Consider the following 20,946-nt stretch of genomic DNA (forward strand, 5'->3'; position numbering starts at 1 on the left):
ACAAAGGGAAGTTCGGATATACTAACCCTAACTTCGCATCTACGTACCTTGAAGAGACATATTTACATGTTTGCTGGGATAAAATCTTCCACTCTTTCAGTGGTGGAAAAGATTTGGAGAGGAGTTTGTGAGTTTATAGGTGATCAGAAACTCTCAAGGCATGGTGCCTTGACCTTACACTCCCCCACCTCCCATCCACTGGGTGGGGTTTACAGCTGCAGAATATATTCAGCTGTGGGACACAATGATGCAACAGTAAATGTATTCATTCCTCAAAGGTTTTTTTTGTGGATACCCGTCACACGTAAATTAGGACATTATCGCCCATGGAACTATGCTAATGGCTGAAAATGGTTTTGTGAATTGCGCCTTCAGCCCCAACCGCAACCATGATTCCAGGGCAGACGAGGACCACGATTGGAGAGATGAGAGGTAGTTCACTTATATTTTCCCTGAAGATAAGTATATTATTGCCTGTCCTCTGATTGGTCCATTATTTTTTCAGACTACTGAATATGACATTCTGTTTCAGTTTAATAGATAATGTCTCCAATTTTATCAAGTTTGTTTAGATGCAGAGTATCACTATACAAACATATCCAACAGTCTGTGCATCGCATTAAAGTGGTGCCAGATGGGCCATGCCTTTTAAACCTATGACTCTTGTGTGACGTCAGGTCAGCTGATGGTATGTTCACGAATTCTTCCTTTTTTGCAGATTACGAGAAAGAGCCCGCCTACTGGAACAGGAAGGCCAAGGAGACTCTGACCTCTGCCCTCAATCTCATACCCCGGATGCACAAGGCCAAGAATGCTATTCTCTTCCTGGGGGATGGTAAGTACGGGCGCAAGTTAGTGGGGGTGGGGTACGTACTAGTCGAAAACTGCCTGAAAACGTAGGGGCAGATTTACAAGCCCCGTGCGCCACTTTTGCGTAATTTGTTCCATGTTATAAATGACGCAAAAGTGGTGCAAGGGGCTTGTAAATCTGCCCCGTAATTCTTTATCTGGAAATGTGTTGCATGAAAAAGATGACAGTTTCAATAAGAGTGATCCAAAAAAATTCTACTACATTTTAAATGCAATGGCCCAGTTTTGAAAGTTGTTTTGCTGTAAGTGCAACTTACTCCCAGAAATGTAGAGGTAATTTGTACATTGTTCAGCAGTAGGTAGCTCACTGTTGTCAAACTCAATTTTCTGATTCCTGTCCTACTCTACATATGTGTTGGAATGTGTGGTCTATGTTTGTGTGTTCATGGCTACTTTGTTATATCACGCATTCACCCTGCAAAGGTCAAGCCTATTTGGCCTTATCAATGCTTGTTTAAAAATGAGACGCATGTGGACAACTTTGGAATCAAAGCAACGTGCTGAAAGAGTTTACAGATGAAAATGAAAAAACGTAAAGAGTTTTCCTTTCAACATAGGTTTAAATAGGCGCACAGCTACAGTCTTCATTTCCTCGTCGCCAGAATGCATCCCAAACTTTGTAGATCGTTCTTTCAACCTATCGGGTTCATTTCATCAAACATTCAAGTGGGGTCCAGTCCTCAAATGTAGATTAATTTCTCAAGTTTTTTTTACATATATAAGAGTCTGATTTTCAGAAATGGCTAGCTGCTCTTATTTCAAATTGGAAAAAGGGGAGAAACTAGAAATAGATGTTCAACAAAGCTTATTGTTTGAAGATGCTAGTTGAGTTATCAAGCTAGACAGCAGCCACGCACACCCTGGTCATAACACGACTTGATTGTTGCACCAGTGTGTGCACTAGCCTGCCATCCTAAATCCTAAGGATGCTATAGAGAGGCCAAACAGTGCTGTAAACCTCATCTGTGGCGTGAAGGGCTCAGATCACGTCACCTCCAGAGTGAAGTCCTTAATCTGGTTATCGATTAAACAAAGTATCAAATCTGAGATGATGGGTCTCACTCACAAAGCACTTTACAAGCTTGCACCTGGATACCTCCAACTGACCAGATGCCGAACGCCAGCTTCTCAAAACCTTTTGCCACCTGCTAGCCTCAACACAAATATTTGGAGTGCTGCTTTACCTAATGGCTCCAGGCACCCAAGAGCATTAATGGATCCAGGCACCTAGGAGCTTCAATGGCTCCAGGCACCCAGGAGCATCAATGGATCCAGGCACCCAGGAGCATCAATGGATCCAGGCACCCAGGAGCATCAATGGCTCCAGGCACCCGGGAGCATCAATGGATCCAGGCACCTAGGAGCATCAATGGCTCCAGGCACCCGGGAGCATCAATGGATCCAGGCACCTAGGAGCATCAATGGATCCAGGCACCTAGGAGCATAAATGGCTCCAGGCACCCAGGAGCATCAATGGCTCCAGGCGCCCAGGAGCATCACTGGCCCCAGGCACCCGGGAGCATCAATGGCTCCAGGCGCCCAGGAGCATCAATGGCTCCAGGCGCCCAGGAGCATCACTGGCCCCAGGCACCCGGGAGCATCAATGGCTCCAGGCGCCCAGGAGCATCAATGGCTCCAGGCGCCTAGGAGCATCACTGGCCCCAGGCACCCAGGAGCATCAATGGCTCCAGGCGCCTAGGAGCATAAATGGCTCCAGGCACCCAGGAGCATCAATGGCTCCAGGCACCCAGGAGCATAAATGGCTCCAGGCACCCAGGAGCATCAATGGCTCCAGGCGCCCAGGAGCATCACTGGCCCCAGGCACCCGGGAGCATCAATGGCTCCAGGCGCCTAGGAGCATCAATGGCTCCAGGCGCCTAGGAGCATAAATGGCTCCAGGCACCCAGGAGCATCAATGGCTCCAGGCGCCTGGGAGCATCAATTGATCCAGACGCCTAGGAGCATAAATGGCTCCAGGCACCCAGGAGCATCAATGGCTCCAGGCACCCAGGAGCATCACTGGCCCCAGGCACCCAGGAGCATCAATGGCTCCAGGCGCCTAGGAGCATAAATGGCTTCAGGCACCCAGGAGCATAAATGGCTTCAGGTACCCAGGAGCATCAATGGCTCCAGGCACCTAGGAGCTTCAATGGATCCAGGCGCCCAGGAGCTTCAATGGATCCAGGCGCCCAGGAGCATCAATGGCTCCAGGAGCATCAATGGCTCCAGGCGCCCAGGAGCATCAATGGCTCCAGGCGCCTAGGAGCATAAATGGCTCCAGGCACCCAGGAGCATCAATGGCTCCAGGCACCCAGGAGCATCAATGGCTCCAGGCACCCAGGAGCATCAATGGCTCCAGGCGCCCAGGAGCATCACTGGCCCCAGGCACCCGGGAGCATCAATGGCTCCAGGCGCCCAGGAGCATCAATGGATCCAGGCACCCAGGAGCATCAATGGATCCAGGCACCCAGGAGCATCAATGGCTCCAGGCACCCAGGAGCATCACTGGCCCCAGGCACCCAGGAGCATCAATGGCTCCAGGCGCCTAGGAGCATAAATGGCTCCAGGCGCCCAGGAGCATCACTGGCTCCAGGCGCCCAGGAGCATCACTGGCTCCAGGCGCCCAGGAGCATCAATGGCTCCAGGGGCCTAGGAGCATCAATGGCTCCAGGCGCCTAGGAGCATAAATGGCTCCAGGCACCCAGGAGCATCAATGGCTCCAGGCGCCTAGGAGCGTCAATGGCTCCAGGCACCTAGGAGCGTCAATGGATCCAGGCGCCTAGGAGCATCAATGGCTCCAGGCACCTAGGAGCGTCAATGGATCCAGGCGCCTAGGAGCATCAATGGATCCAGGCGCCTAGGAGCTTCAATGGATCCAGGCACCCAGGAGCATCAATGGCTCCAGGCACCCAGGAGCATCAATGGATCCAGGCACCCAGGAGCATCAATGGCTCCAGGCACCTAGGAGCTTCAATGGATCCAAGCACCCGGGAGCATCACTGGCTCCAGGCACCTGGGAGCATCACTGGCTCCAGGCACCTGGGAGCATCACTGGCTCCAGGCACCTGGGAGCATCACTGGCTCCAGGCACCTGGGAGCATCGATGGCTTCAGGAACCTGGGAGCATCAATGGCCCTAGGAGCATCACTGGTTCCAGGCACCCGGGAGCATCAATGGCTCCAGGCACCCGGGAGCATCAATGGCTCCAGGCACCCAGGAGCATCAATGGCTCCAGGAGCATCAATAGCTCCAGGCGCCCAGGAGCATCAATGGCTCCAGGCGCCCTGGAGCATCAATGGCTCCAGGCGCCCAGGAGCATCAATGGCTCCAGGCGCCCAGAAGCATCAATGGCTCCAGGAGCATCAATGGCTCCAGGCGCCCAGGAGCATCAATGGCTCCAGGCGCCCAGGAGCATCAATGGATCCAGGCGCCTAGGAGCTTCAATGGATCCAGGCGCCCAGGAGCTTCAATGGATCCAGGCACCTGGGAGCATCACTGGCTCCAGGCACCTGGGAGCATCACTGGCTCCAGGCACCTGGGAGCATCACTGGCTCCAGGCACCTGGGAGCATCACTGGCTCCAGGCACCTGGGAGCATCACTGGCTCCAGGCACCCGGGAGCATCACTGGCTCCAGGCACCCGGGAGCATCACTGGCCCCAGGCACCCGGGAGCATCACTGGCCCCAGGCACCCGGGAGCATCACTGGCTCCAGGTACCCGGGAGCATCACTGGCTCCAGGTACCCGGGAGCATCACTGGCTCCAGGCACCCGGGAGCATCACTGGCTCCAGGCACCCGGGAGCATCACTGGCTCCAGGCACCCGGGAGCATCACTGGCTCCAGGCACCCGGGAGCATCAATGGCCCCAGGCACATAGGAGCATCAATGTCTCCAGGCACCTGGGAGCATCAATGGCTCCAGGCACCCAGGAGCATCAATGGCTCCAGGCACCCAGGAGCATCAATGGCTCCAGGCACCCAGGAGCTTCAATGGATCCAGGCACCCAGGAGCTTCAATGGATCCAGGCACCTGGGAGCTTCACTGGCTCCAGGCACCTGGGAGCATCACTGGATCCAGGCACCTGGGAGCATCGATGGCTGCAGGAACCTGGGAGCATCAATGGCCCTAGGAGCATCACTGGTTCCAGGCACCCGGGAGCATCAATGGCTCCAGGCACCCGGGAGCATCAATGGCTCCAGGCACCCAGGAGCATCAATGGCTCCAGGAGCATCAATAGCTCCAGGCGCCCAGGAGCATCAATGGCTCCAGGCGCCCAGGAGCATCAATGGCTCCAGGCGCCCAGGAGCATCAATGGCTCCAGGCGCCCAGGAGCATCAATGGCTCCAGGCGCCTAGGAGCTTCAATGAATCCAGGCACCCAGGAATATCAATGGATCCAGGCACCCAGGAGCATCAATGGCTCCAGGCGCCCAGGAGCATCAATGGCTCCAGGCGCCCAGGAGCATCAATGGCTCCAGGCACCTGGGAGCATCACTGGCTCCAGGCACCTGGGAGCATCACTGGCTCCAGGCACCTGGGAGCATCACTGGCTCCAGGCACCTGGGAGCATCGATGGCTTCAGGAACCTGGGAGCATCAATGGCCCTAGGAGCATCACTGGCTCCAGGCACCCGGGAGCATCACTGGCCCCAGGCACCCGGGAGCATCACTGGCCCCAGGCACCCGGGAGCATCACTGGCCCCAGGCACCCGGGAGCATCACTGGCTCCAGGTACCCGGGAGCATCACTGGCTTCAGGCACCCGGGAGCATCACTGGCTCCAGGCACCCGGGAGCATCACTGGCTCCAGGCACCCGGGAGCATCACTGGCTCCAGGCACCCGGGAGCATCACTGGCTCCAGGCACCCGGGAGCATCACTGGCTCCAGGCACCCGGGAGCATCAATGGCCCCAGGCACATAGGAGCATCAATGTCTCCAGGCACCTGGGAGCATCAATGGCTCCAGGCACCCAGGAGCATCACTGGCTCCAGGCACCCGGGAGCATCAATGGCCCCAGGCACATAGGAGCATCAATGTCTCCAGGCACCCAGGAGCATCAATGGATCCAGGCACCCAGGAGCATCAATGGCTCCAGGCACCCAGGAGCATCAATGGATCCAGGCACCCAGGAGCATCAATGGCCCCAGGCACATAGGAGCATCAATGTCTCCAGGCACCTGGGAGCATCAATGGCTCCAGGCACCCAGGAGCATCACTGGCTCCAGGCACCCGGGAGCATCAATGGCCCCAGGCACATAGGAGCATCAATGTCTCCAGGCACCCAGGAGCATCAATGGATCCAGGCACCCAGGAGCATCAATGGCTCCAGGCACCCAGGAGCATCAATGGATCCAGGCACCCAGGAGCATCAATGGATCCAGGCACCCAGGAGCATCAATGGATCCAGGCACCTAGGAGCATCAATGGATCCAGGCACCTAGGAGCTTCAATGGATCCAGGCACCTAGGAGCTTCAATGGATCCAGGCACCTAGGAGCATCAATGGATCCAGGCACCTAGGAGCATCAATGGATCCAGGCACCTAGGAGCATCAATGGATTCAGGCACCTAGGAGCTTCAATGGCTCCAGGCACCTAGGAGCATCAATTGCTCCAGGCGCCCAGGAGCATCAATGGCTCCAGGCGCCCAGAAGCATCAATGGCTCCAGGCGCCCAGGAGCATCAATGGCTCCAGGTGCCCAGGAGCATCAATGGCTCCAGGCGCCCAGGAGCATCACTGGCTCCAGGCACCCGGGAGCATCAATGGCCCCAGGCACATAGGAGCATCAATGTCTCCAGGCACCTGGGAGCATCAATGGCTCCAGGCACCCAGGAGCATCACTGGCTCCAGGCACCCGGGAGCATCAATGGCCCCAGGCACATAGGAGCATCAATGTCTCCAGGCACCCAGGAGCATCAATGGATCCAGGCACCCAGGAGCATCAATGGCTCCAGGCACCCAGGAGCATCAATGGATCCAGGCACCCAGGAGCATCAATGGATCCAGGCACCCAGGAGCATCAATGGATCCAGGCACCCAGGAGCATCAATGGATCCAGGCACCTAGGAGCATCAATGGATCCAGGCACCTAGGAGCTTCAATGGATCCAGGCACCTAGGAGCTTCAATGGATCCAGGCACCTAGGAGCATCAATGGATCCAGGCACCTAGGAGCATCAATGGATCCAGGCACCTAGGAGCATCAATGGATTCAGGCACCTAGGAGCTTCAATGGCTCCAGGCACCTAGGAGCTTCAATGGCTCCAGGCACCTAGGAGCATCAATTGCTCCAGGCGCCCAGGAGCATCAATGGCTCCAGGCGCCCAGAAGCATCAATGGCTCCAGGCGCCCAGGAGCATCAATGGCTCCAGGTGCCCAGGAGCATCAATGGCTCCAGGTGCCCAGGAGCATCAATGGCTCCAGGCGCCCAGGAGCATCAATGGCTCCAGGCGCCCAGGAGCATCAATGCCTCCAGGCGCCCAGGAGCATCAATGGCTCCAGGCGCCCGGGAGCATCAATGGCTCCAGGAGCCCGGGAGCATCAATGGCTCCAGGCGCCCGGGAGCATCAATGGCTCCAGGCGCCCGGGAGCATCAATGGCTCCAGGCGCCCGGGAGCATCACTGGCTCCAGGCGCCCGGGAACATCACTGGCTCCAGGCGCCCGGGAGCATCACTGGCTCCAGGCGCCCGGGAGCATCACTGGATCCAGGCACCCGGGAGCTTCAGTGGATCCAGGCACCCGGGAGCATCACTGGCTCCAGGCACCCGGGAGCATCACTGGCTCCAGGCACCTGGGAGCATCACTGGCTCCAGGCACCTGGGAGCATCACTGGCTCCAGGCACCTGGGAGCATCACTGGCTCCAGGCACCTGGGAGCAACGATGGCTCCAGGAACCTGGAAGCATCAATGGCCCTAGGAGCATCATTGGCTCCAGGCACCCGGGAGCATCACTGGCCCCAGGCACCCGGGAGCATCACTGGCCCCAGGCACCCGGGAGCATCACTGGCCCCAGGCACCCGGGAGCATCACTGGCCCCAGGCACCCGGGAGCATCACTGGCCCCAGGCACCCGGGAGCATCAATGGATCCAGGCACCCAGGAGCATCAATGGCTCCAGGCACCCAGGAGCTTCAATGGATCCAGGCACCCAGGAGCTTCAATGGATCCAGGCACCCAGGAGCTTCAATGGCTCCAGGCACCCAGGAGCATCAATGGATCCAGGCACCCAGGAGCATCAATGGATCCAGGCACCTAGGAGCATCAATGGATCCAGGCACCTAGGAGCTTCAATGGATCCAGGCACCTAGGAGCATCAATGGATCCAGGCACCTAGGAGCATCAATGGATCCAGGCACCTAGGAGCATCAATGGATCCAGGCACCTAGGAGCATCAATGGATCCAGGCACCTAGGAGCATCAATGGATTCAGGCGCCTAGGAGCTTCAATGGCTCCAGGCGCCTAGGAGCATCAATGGCTCCAGGCGCCCGGGAGCATCAATGGCTCCAGGCGCCCGGGAGCATCAATGGCTCCAGGCGCCCGGGAGCATCAATGGCTCCAGGCGCCCGGGAGCATCAATGGCTCCAGGCGCCCGGGAGCATCAATGGCTCCAGGCGCCCGGGAGCATCAATGGCTCCAGGCGCCCGGGAGCATCAATGGCTCCAGGAGCCCGGGAGCATCAATGGCTCCAGGCGCCCGGGAGCATCACTGGCTCCAGGCGCCCGGGAGCATCAATGGATCCAGGCGCCCGGGAGCATCAGTGGATCCAGGCACCCGGGAGCTTCAGTGGATCCAGGCACCCGGGAGCATCACTGGCTCCAGGCACCCGGGAGCATCACTGGCTCCAGGCACCCGGGAGCATCACTGGCTCCAGGCACCCGGGAGCATCACTGGCTCCAGGCACCCGGGAGCATCACTGGCTCCAGGCACCTGGGAGCAACAATGGCTCCAGGAACCTGGGAGCATCAATGGCCCTAGGAGCATCATTGGCTCCAGGCACCCGGGAGCATCACTGGCCCCAGGCACCCGGGATCATCACTGGCTCCAGGCACCCGGGAGCATCACTGGCTCCAGGCACCCGGGAGCATCACTGGCTCCAGGCACCCGGGAGCATCACTGACTCCAGGCACCCGGGAGCATCACTGGCCCCAGGCACCCGGGAGCATCACTGGCCCCAGGCACCCGGGAGCATCACTGGCCCCAGGCACCCGGGAGCATCACTGGCCCCAGGCACCCGGGAGCATCACTGGCCCCAGGCACCCGGGAGCATCACTGGCCCCAGGCACCCGGGAGCATCACTGGCCCCAGGCACCCGGGATCATCACTGGCCCCAGGCACCCGGGATCATCACTGGCCCCAGGCACCCGGGATCATCACTGGCCCCAGGCACCCGGGATCATCACTGGCTCCAGGCACCCGGGATCATCACTGGCTCCAGGCACCCGGGAGCATCACTGGCTCCAGGCACCCGGGAGCATCACTGACTCCAGGCACCCGGGAGCATCACTGGCCCCAGGCACATAGGAGCATCAATGGCTCCAGGCGCCCAGGAGCATCAATGGCTCCAGGCGCATCAATGGCTCCAGGCGCCCAGGAGCATCGATGGCTCCAGGCGCCCAGGAGCATCGATGGCTCCAGGCGCCCAGGAGCATCGATGGCTCCAGGCGCCCAGGAGCATCGATGGCTCCAGGCGCCCAGGAGCATCGATGGCTCCAGGCGACCAGGAGCATCGATGGCTCCAGGCGCCCAGGAGCATCGATGGCTCCAGGCGCCCAGGAGCATCGATGGCTCCAGGCGCCCAGGAGCATCAATGGCTCCAGGAGCATCAATGGATCCAGGCGCCCAGGAGCTTCAATGGATCCAGGCGCCCAGGAGCATCAATGGCTCCAGGAGCATCAATGGCTCCAGGCGCCCAGGAGCTTCAATGGATCCAGGCGCCCGGGAGCATCAATGGCTCCAGGCACCCGGGAGCTTCAATGGATCCAGGCACCCGGGAGCATCAATGGCTCCAGGCTCCCGGGAGCATCAATGGATCCAGGCGCCCGGGAGCATCAATGGCTCCAGGCACCTGGGAGCATCAATGGATCCAGGCGCCCGGGAGCATCAATGGCTCCAGGAGCATCAATGGCTCCAGGCGCCCAGGAGCATCAATGGCTCCAGGAGCATCAATGGCTCCAGGCGCCCAGGAGCATCAATGGCTCCAGGCGCCCAGGAGCATCAATGGCTCCAGGCGCCCAGGAGCTTCAATGGATCCAGGCGCCCAGGAGCATCAATGGATCCAGGCGCCCAGGAGCTTCAATGGATCCAGGCGCCCAGGAGCATCAATGGCTCCAGGAGCATCAATGGCTCCAGGCGCCCAGGAGCATCAATGGCTCCAGGCGCCCAGGAGCATCAATGGATCCAGGCGCCTAGGAGCATCAATGGATCCAGGCGCCCAGGAGCATCAATCGCTCCAGGCACCCGGGAGCTTCAATGGATCCAGGCGCCCAGGAGCATCAATGGATCCAGGCGCCCAGGAGCTTCAATGGATCCAGGCTCCCAGGAGCATCAATGGCTCCAGGCTCCCGGGAGCATCAATGGCTCCAGGCTCCCGGGAGCATCAATGGCTCCAGCATCAATGGATCCAGGCGCCCGGGAGCATCAATGGCTCCGGGCGCCCGGGAGCATCAATGGCTCCGGGCGCCCAGGAGCATCAATGGCTCCAGGCGCCCAGGAGCATCAATGGCTCCAGGCGCCCAGGAGCATCAATGGCTCCAGGCGCCCAGGAGCATCAATGGCTCCAGGCGCCCAGGAGCATCAATGGCTCCAGGCGCATCAATGGCTCCAGGCGCCCAGGAGCATCAATGGCTCCAGGCGCCCAGGAGCATCAATGGCTCCAGGCGCCCAGGAGCATCAATGGCTCCAGGCGCCCAGGAGCATCAATGGCTCCAGGCGCCCAGGAGCATCAATGGCTCCAGGCGCCCAGGAGCATCAATGGCTCCAGGCGCCCAAGAGCATCACTGGCTCCAGGCGCCCAGGAGCATCACTGGCTCCAGGCGCCCCGGAACACCACTGGCTCCAGGCGCCCCGGAACACCACTGGCTCCAGGCGCCCCGGAACACCACTGGCTCCAGGCGCCCGGGAGCATCACTGGCTCCAGGCGCCTCAGAACACCACTGGCTCCAGGCACCTGGGAGCATCAATGGATCCAGGCACCCGGGAGCATCACTGGCTCCAGGCACCCGGGAGCATCACTGGCTCCAGGAACCCGGGAGCATCACTGGTCCCAGGCACCTTGGAGCATCACTGGCTCCAGGCACCCGGGAGCATCACTGGCCCCAGGCACCCCGGGAGCATCACTGGCCCCAGGCACCCGGGAGCATCACTGACCCCAGGCACCCGGGAGCATCACTGGCCCCAGGCACCCGGGAGCATCACTGGCCCCAGGCACCCGGGAGCATCACTGGCCCCAGGCACCCGGGAGCATCACTGGCCCCAGGCACCCGGGATCATCACTGGCTCCAGGCACCCGGGATCATCACTGGCTCCAGGCACCCGGGAGCATCACTGGCTCCAGGCACCCGGGAGCATCACTGGCTCCAGGCACCCGGGAGCATCAATGGCTCCAGGCACCCTGGAGCATCACTGGCCCCAGGCACATAGGAGCATCAATCGCTCCAGGCGCCCAGGAGCATCAATGGCTCCAGGAGCTTCAATGGCTCCAGGCGCCTAGGAGCATCAATGGATCCAGGCACCTAGGAGCATCAATGGATCCAGGCACCCGGTAGCATCACTGGCCCCAGGCACCCGGGAGCATCACTGGCCCCAGGCACCCGGGAGCATCACTGGCCCCAGGCACCCGGTAGCATCACTGGCCCCAGGCACCCGGGAGCATCACTGGCTCCAGGCCCCTGGGAGCATCACTGGCTCCAGGCCCCTGGGAGCATCACTGGCTCCAGGCACCCGGGTGCATCACTGGCTCCAGGCACCTGGGAGCATCAATGGCCCCAGGCACATAGGAGCATTAATAGCTCCAGTCAGTACTGAGCATTCAGTACTAACATTACAGCTTTTACATCCCTCCAATTCTTTGTTGCCTGGTGCTCCCCAAACACGATTAGTAGGTTACAAAATAAGGATTAAAAAAAAAAATCTTTCACACCAGTAAATAGACTGAAGAATTTGAGATAACAAACTTGTGAATTGTGGCACAGTTCGATACTTTCCACGGTGTGGCTTTTTTTCTTCAGTCTTGCTCGGTGTTGGGGAGGTGGTTTGTGAATGGGTCGTGACCTCTGTCAAGGAAAGGAATCGCGTCACACAATGTGGGGCTGTGGGGGACCCCTGCACTAGGTGTGATATGGGGTCACCAGAGACAGTTGAAAATAGTAGTAAAAAAATAACCACCCCTGTGTTATTTGCAGACCTTGAGATGTTGCTCAAAGACTTATATGCCCTTTATCTGTCTGGGCTGAATCAGCCCTGTGATTGCGCCTGCAACCTCTCACCTTCAGGCCTAAAAACATTTGGCACCGACTGCATTTGGATGCCCCACGAGACGTCAACATGACGTCAGACGCAGAAAATGTGGCTGGCCAATCCCGTCCCATCATTCACAGGTCTTTAACCTATATTCCACAGGCTCCGATTGGATAATGATAAAAATGTGCTGCAAATGAAACTCTGTCTACGAGGCCAGCACACCAATGGATGCTACTTCACCAGGAAATATTTCGACACTGCTAAGATGCGTCGGCGGCCCTGCTGCTTTGTCTTTTTTTGTTATTGTAGAAAAACAATATAAAGATTTTTTTTTTAAAAACACTTTGCTTTCTATTTTGGGAGCAAAACAAAAAATATAAGAGGGGGGTCATGTAGAGAATCAGCCCAGAGAGAGAGAGGTGAAAAGCACAACGCACAACCCCCAATAATGTCCTAGGACTGCAGTCTTTTCACTCCCCTAGGGTTTGATTTTAAACTTGAGCTGACCATCTTCACACTCACCAGATAAAAACTTTTGTTTACCTACAATGTTATGCATAATCTCTATATGTATGCAGCAGTGGAGGAGTGTGGCTCACTGATTAGAGCGGCAGACCCTGATGCAGAGGCCTGACCAGTGCTCAATTCCCGACGCGGCAGGGTCCTGAGCCGAAAAAAAAAAATGTCCACGGACTCGATAATTCTTGCCTCGGTGCCTATTCTAATCATGGGGTCCCACGCGCAACTCTGGGCAATAGTTGCTTAATCCCCACTACGGTGGCCCACCCGCTGCGGGATGCCTGGCTTTCACCCTGGGGATACCCAGTAGGGGTTATCTCACAGGGAAAAACCAGGACGGGTTCCCAAGGCAAGCGCCTTGATGCCTTCGGGTGATACGTGCGCTATATAAGTCTCAATACATTTACATTTACATTTACAGGCACACCTTACTATCAGCAAATTGCACCTTTGTACAGTATCACCAGTAAAATACGGTTATACAATTTTTTTGTTGTGTAAAGCCATAAACCCACACCTCAGTGCAGTGTGTTATCATCTCACCCAGGCCCTAGGAGGCCGCACAATCTCTGTGTTGCACATTTTTCCTGGAATGCATGGGTCAATGGTATGTACCATATCTCGCTGCCCTGTCAGCACTTGTTGCAACTGATTCACCTACAGCAATGGTCCGTCCCTACTTCTCATTTCAGTGTGGAAGCCGGAAACACGTCATAGCTGCTCACTCCTACTGGACACGCCAAAGTACAAACCGCACAACAGGTGGCATGAAGTTCACCATCCCCTCTAGCTCATGTCTTTAAGGCGGGTTCTTCGCCCTTTGCCCTGTCGATGGGTGGCCATTTTTTTCTGTTATATACTACACCAGTGTACATTATCCTTGGGTTTTACTGTTGTTCATTGGGGCTGAACTTGTATTTTTCTCTGCACCACTCTTCAGAACTGGCAGGACAAACATTATACAAGTCAATTTCATTTGACTCACCTTTGAGGTACAATCTGAAAATACAAAATTCAAAAACATGATTTTTTAGAAACACAAATCCACAAAATATAGTATATTTTGCATAAATATTTCTCTCGTAATATTTTGACCAGCCAAACCAAGTATTTTACCTAAATATGCACAGACCTGAATTAGAATAGTAAATCAACTCACTTCTAATACTTTTAGGAGGTCAGTTCAATGAATTTAGGAATTAAATAGAGGTTGAAAATACTGTAGAAAGATTTAATGTAAGGTTGAGTTGTTGTCAATGTATAGTTTAAAGGCCATGCTTTTTCAAAAAAAGTTCTTGGGTGTCTATGATTTCATAAGACACCTTCTGCTCCTCCAAAAATCGATAAACCAACACCTTGAGTCATATAAATTATATTGAGAGAAAGGCCTTTTGATTCACTTTTTAGTAAGTATTAATTGACGAGGACATGTCGCTGTTAGGCGGGGATTTCTTTCTGAACAGCAACAATGCATGGAGCATAGATTTACTTTCACGCTAAGGAAGTGACCTCTTCATGAAAAGTACTAAGAATTGAAAATATATTTTCATTTTAGACAAAAAAGTAAAAACAACAAAAAAACGTTAAAAGTAACAAAGATCAGGGCAGGCTGTCCGTGAAAGGCTAACTAGAACTAACGCCTCCCGGAGTGGATGGTAGGTTGGGGAAGCGGGGTATGGGAGACCCTGCTGATCCAGACAGTGGGAGGCAGTGCTTAATTTGTAAAAAAAAAAAAAACAACAAAAAAGAGAATTGCCAGGGCTCTTGTCTGGAGGCAACTGCAGCTTGCACCACCTCATTAGCGCTGCCAATGACAGAGCTATCACTCCTAGCCGTCACACTCTTACAAGTGTGACAATTCAGACTTTAAATATACGTTAAAATGACTAATACATGCTGCCCAAGCTTTTCTTATAGCTTTGGGTGGCAGGTATTAGTGCTTTTAATGTATATTTATGTATTAAACAATAGGTGTTGTGCTCCTCAGAAATAAGGCAAACAGCGCCACCATTTGACAGACTGTCATAAGACCCTCTGTTGATTAAAAAGTGCAGGTGCTAAGTACCGGAAACCTCCGCCTCAAATTAAGCACTGGTGGCAGGTGGTGCGTGCTGCTTGTGGGAATGTGGCTGACATGCTCCATCCTGGCAAATGGCAGACCTTGACCAGGACCATTGCGCTCTGCCTCCCGTTTCAAATTCAAGTGCTGGTACCCATTACTTACAATGATGTTGATATGGATGCAACGACTAGAGGAGGCAGGTATTACGGGTGTGGCTCTAGAATGGTTCAGATCCTTTCTGTCCGGAAGATCCTTTCGAGTCACTGCTCCCCCTTTTCTATCTCAGGCGCACTCTATTGAACAGGGGGTGCCCCAGGGCTCTGCCCTGAGTCCCAATTTATTTAACCTGTATGTCCAGCCATTAGCTGTGGTCGCCAGGCAGTGGGATCTTTCCATCATCTAATATGCGGACGACACGCAGCTGGTGGTGGCATTGACAGAAGGTTCCACCTTGCACACCTCTAGATTAAGAGATGGCCTGACGGCAGTGTCAGAATGGATGACTTCCAACTACCTACAGTTAAATGCAAATAAAACTGAGGTTCTGTTAGTTGGTAAGAATGCTAGCCGGTGGGGTGAACATTGGTGGCCGACGGCGTTAGGTAAGACTCCTGAACCTAAGGTGGAGGTCAAGAACCTGGGGGTGTGGATGGACTCCTCCCTCAGCTTTCGGATCCATACAAAAAAAGTTGCCAGTAAATGTTTTGGTTTATTACGGGGGCTTAAACCTCTTCTAAAGTTTTTTGAACCCTCTACGTGTCAGCTTATTGTCCAGTCAACTATTTTATCTCGACTGGACTACGCCAGCTCCCTGCTTTTGGGGGCCAATCAAGCTGAGATTGCTCGACTGCAACGTATTCCAAACATGGCGGCTCAAACCTTGTTAGGGCTTCCTCGGTGCTGTCCTATCTCCGATACTATTCGGAAACTCTATTGGCTTCCTATGGCGGAGCGTATTAAGTTTAAAACTTTATGCCTTTCATTTAAGATACTGAAATTTGCTTCGCCCAGCCTGCTTTGCAACTTGCTGACTTCTTATGTTCCATCTTGAGCGTGGCATTCCTTTGGGCAGCACCTGGTTATGGTTCCCCGTGTGAAGCGCTGTCGAGCAGGAGGACGCTCTTTCTGTTATCTGGCGACCAAACTATGGAACTCTCTGCCTCTCCAGATCAGTGGCCTGGAGGGCCTGCTGGATTTTAGGAGAGCGATTAAAATGTATCTTTTCCATCATAATAGTTTAGGCCGTCGGTTTTTATTGGAGTCCTTTGTGGTGGTTTTCGGGATTGGTCTTTGTGAGTGAAAGCGCCGGGACGCCCCTTTGCTGGGGTAGCCGAGCGCTATACAAGCTCAGTTAACATAACATAACATGTGGTGCTCTGCAACATATGTTCATTGCCGGGCAGCTGCTCCTGATTCAATAGCGTTATTTGTTAGCTAATGATGAGACGCGAGTGTTTAGCCAGATACTGAAATTGAGGTTCATCAAGTGGTGAATTTTGGATCTTTAAGGTAATTGGTAAATAATCATAATACCTTTGTAAAAGCAACGGATTCTCTTAAAAGTGGTAATTTGAGTGTTTTTATAATCATCTTGTTTTGCAATTATTAATGCAGTTGTGGAACTTAAAGAGAATATTTGCAGTTTTTGAAAAGATATTCCTAATTTATTAGCTTGCGAGGAGATTTAATTAAACCCTACAGAAGCGGCAGTCCACCTTCTGCCGTGACACAAGTGTTGGCTGTACAACATCAAAGAAACTTATTATTGCACTTGACATGAATGGAAAGTGACTCTATTGAAATGTGAAATTACTTACTCCTTTGCCTGGTGACCAGCCATGGACCCAAGGCTTATCCCTTTACTTGACCTTCTCATACTGGGTAAGCACATTGGGTAAGCCACACGCTAACTCGCATTCAACCTGCCACAATGTTGATGCATTGCTGACCTCAACTTGGAATGGAAATGCTCACCAGCCTCCAAAAACAACCAGTGGAGGAGACTTGTGGTCCACCGGTTTCAGAAACATAGTCCCAAACATAGCCCCCCGGGAGTTTTGATCTCTTTATTTCTTAGTTCTTTAGATTTATAATAGCTGGGTGGATGGATGACGGACAAAACAGCTGACGCATGGACCTGAAAATGATTCACACTTTTGTGGGCTTACAGGCACCATTGTGACCCACCAAGCACACACACTTTGAGAGTGTGTTCCCACACCTGTGGGTGTGACCACTAATCACCCACACATTCCAGTGACCTATCTGGATAGGTGTGGGTTTAGTACAAGGAATATGGGGTTACCTGTGTCATGTTTTACCTGATGGTGATAGAATTGTAAGCCAGTGTGGCTTTGCCCGGCTCCACAGATGTGTCCGGCAATAAGCATATATATTTAAAAAGGGTTAATTGTAGGGTTTCACCCCAAAGGAATATTAAAGGAATTTATATTTTATATATAAATTGCATGAATTAATGACATGGCCTGGCACTCTAATTAAACATGCAGTCTGTAGTGGAATTTTATACCTCCCAAACTACTCCAGTCTTTCGGAGATTTTTGGTTATCATAGCAGTGAGTACCTACTCTCTCCTTGAGCTGCGGGCTTGCGTTGGGAGTCCCATAGTGCTGAGAACCTTGGAAAAAGACTTTCTACACCTACCATCATTTCAGAATACAGAGTGCAAGACCCTCAGTGGGCTGATTCTGAGCGGGATCGCCTTCGTCTTACGGATCACATTGACTTTGTCTTGGTGATGTCTCTTTACACATTCTCACTTTTTTACCTCCAAAAAGGCCTCAATATGTCCCTCGGTGATGGTGATGCTGATCTATCTACTCTCTTTTCAGGTATGGGCATCTCCACCATCTCCGCAGCTCGCATTTATAAGGGACAGCTCGAGGGCGGCCCTGGGGAAGACAGCCAGATGACCATGGACAAATTCCCTTATGTGGCTCTCTCCAAGGTGAGTAGTGCAAGATACCTCTTAGAAGGTTGGAGGTCACATGGCAACCAATGGAGGAGCCTCTGTAGCCAACATGACCATTACTGATCTTCATTGATGGATAAGTGGACAGTGAATGTTATCGGAGGCGATGGAAGTGAACCCTAGAGGCTGCTTATGATGATCCTTTGTATGCATGTATGGATTGTTATAAATATAGTGTAGACTAAGGTGAGTAGCAGCGGTGCACTGTACACGAATGGGAGACGTTAGAAGATAGTACCAGATTGTTTACGTTACTTAAGATGTATACAATTGCATTACCTTTCTTCTGCATGGTCCCACATGCAAATGTATAGATGTCTCCACAGACAGAATATTAGGAGCCTTATTTAGGATTTGAGGAGCAGATGGAACATCAAGAACCAGCAGTTCTCCTGCCTGCCAAACACATGGTTTGCCTGCTTTGTATACTGGGCCCGATTCACAGAACTAACTTAAGACACAATCCTAAACTTACTACCATTTTGGGATTCACAGATGGCACTTGGTCATTTTGGTATTCACAGAAGGCACTTACTTACTCATTTTGTGTAATATACTCATTTTGTGTAACTTACACATTTTATGTAACTTATTCATTTTGTGTAACTTACACATTTTGTGTAACTTACTCATTTTGGTATTCACCGAAGGCACTTACTCATCAATGAGTAAGTGCCTTCTGTGAATAATAAAATGTGTAAGTTACACAACATGTGTCAGTTAAACAACATGTGTCAGTTACACAACATGTGTCAGTTACACAACATGTGTCAGTTACACAACATGTCAGTTACACAAAATGTGTAAGTTACACAAAATAAGTAAGTGCCCTCTGTGTATAACAAAATGTGTAAGTTACACAAAATGAGTAAGTTACACAAAATGAGTAAGTAAGCGCCTTCTGTGAATACCAAATTGAGTAAGTGCCTTCTTTGAATACCAAAATGGTAGTAAGTTTAGGATTTTGTCTTAAGTTAGTTCTGTGAATCAGGCCCACTGTTGGGGAACTGCTTGGTCACTGTTGACTGAACACCAATTGGCTTAGTCTACTTAATTTTCTCCATATAGATTCCAAAAGTATTTAGCTTCCTACTTTTGTTGATTTTCGTCATGCCACAGGACCACTTTTTAATTCTGCGTTTATCAGTGAAGGTGTAATGCAATAGACATTTGTAAATTTGGATTCTGGAGCTAAGAAAGAGAAATCCCAAGACAGAAGTAAATTTGGTGAAAATTGTCCAGCTTTGAAAAAATATTCAGCAAGTTAGTGAGGGAAGTTCACCCAAGTGCATCCAGTTGTGTTCATGGCTCCAGGACCCTGCTCATTCCTGTAGACCCCCTTGTTAATTCCAAGAGCTAATCACCCTGAGATCATGATTCATGCGCATGTTGTGGTGGCCGAACCCTGACCTGGGGCAACCCGATGGTCAATGGTGAGCAGAAGAGGAATGGAAATTGCTATGGTACATTCAGCCCTAATATGTGTCATTCTATTGTGTTACCTTTAAATGCAAACCCTCCTTCTCTTTCAGACGTACAACATAGACCGGCAGGTTCCGGACAGTGCTGGCACCGCGACTGCCTACTTGTGTGGAGTAAAGGCCAATGCTGGTACCCTGGGATTGAGCGGAGCAGCTGTCTACAATCAGTGTAATACCACCTACGGCAATGAGGTGGAATCAATCCTTCGTCGGGCGAAGAAAGCAGGTATGGAAGGCGTGGTGTCCTCGGCCTCAAAAAGGGCGTGGCTTTAAACTTTCAAGTAGATTTGAAAGTAGCCACCCCGCATTTAGGTACTAAAATAGCTCAGATTAGCTTGCCATGGAATTACACCGTACTCCTGTATATCACAACCAATCACATGACTCCTTTACAAGGGCGTGGCTCCTCCAACCAACGATTCAGAAGCGCCAGAGAGGGCGGGTTTTCAAGGTAGCTAGGCAAGATCCCATTTTCCATTTAGTTCTCCTGTTTTATATCGATTATCAATGGCATTTTTATTGACTCTTGTAGCACTATGAACCCTTCGCTGAGCGTGTGAGCCACCTTTACTTACTGCAGCATGTTATATAGCGCGTGCAGAGATTCCACGGTTGAACAGAGCCTCCAGACCATGGAAGCAGCAACATTTGTATTTTCCCTCCCGCTGGACCCAAATCCCGACCCAAGTTCCTACTTCTTTGTTGTCTATCCTTTTAACTTTTCCTGCTCCACACCCATGGCACATAGTCTTGGTCAGACTCCTTCCACCTGCGTGGACTGATCTCTTCTGTTTTTTCTTTTTACTTGTCTACCATCCTGTCCATCACTGCCTCCCATATTGTTATCACAGCATCATATCGGCATCAGTGGGTCCCCCATAAACAAAATTCAGGAACTGTATAAAAAATATTCTGATTGGGCCCCAGCTGACCTTTGTTGACCTGCATTTACACCAGGCACAGGAAACACTAATCAGCCCATTGTAAGATAATTTTGGTACCTTTAATATTCACAGTCGCGTTTTGCTCAGCCGGACACTATGGGTGATTTGCACTGAAATGATCTGAAATGTATAATGCCTGCAGTTGTGTCAACTGGCAAACTCTGTAGGTACACAGCACGACTCAAACACAACCTGATAGCAGCCGGCATTACGTAACGTCCTTCATGGGGCACAAACCATGTAGAATTTAATTGTGTATATCTATTGCGATGACCGCTCTTCTCATTTGTGAAAGAGCAAGCCATTGCCACATCACAACCACTGGGCAGTGAATCTTCACAACCACAGGATATTGGATCTTGCATTTGAATTCAATCCTCAATTGTGTGATTGCTGACAGATGTCCACGTGTGACTGGGTCTCTGGTTCATCAACAGCCCCATTTGATTATCTGGTGACTGCAAATTGACCAAATATGATCATATAAGTTCATCAATATAGCCCTTCACTTATAATCATAGGGATATCTTGCAATATTAATAATTCATTGCATCACTTCTCAAGAGATCATTTTATGGAAAACTCTGATCAGCAAACACGACTTTATAAAGTCATTAACACATT

At 52.6% G+C, this 20,946-nt stretch overlaps 1 protein-coding gene across 1 annotated transcript in view; it reads left to right on the forward strand.

The window, feature by feature from the left end:
• Positions 1-20,946, forward strand: part of LOC144792858 (alkaline phosphatase-like) — a 117,697-nt gene that overhangs the window by 60,572 nt on the left and 36,179 nt on the right. The window contains exons 2-4 of the mRNA XM_078668053.1: positions 719-835; positions 17,758-17,873; positions 19,430-19,604. Coding sequence (XP_078524179.1) covers positions 719-835; positions 17,758-17,873; positions 19,430-19,604 — 408 coding nt within the window. The remainder of the gene's footprint in view (positions 1-718; positions 836-17,757; positions 17,874-19,429; positions 19,605-20,946) is intronic.

Source organism: Lissotriton helveticus, chromosome 11, assembly GCF_964261635.1.
Source record: "Lissotriton helveticus chromosome 11, aLisHel1.1, whole genome shotgun sequence".
Classification (NCBI taxonomy): domain Eukaryota; kingdom Metazoa; phylum Chordata; class Amphibia; order Caudata; family Salamandridae; genus Lissotriton; species Lissotriton helveticus.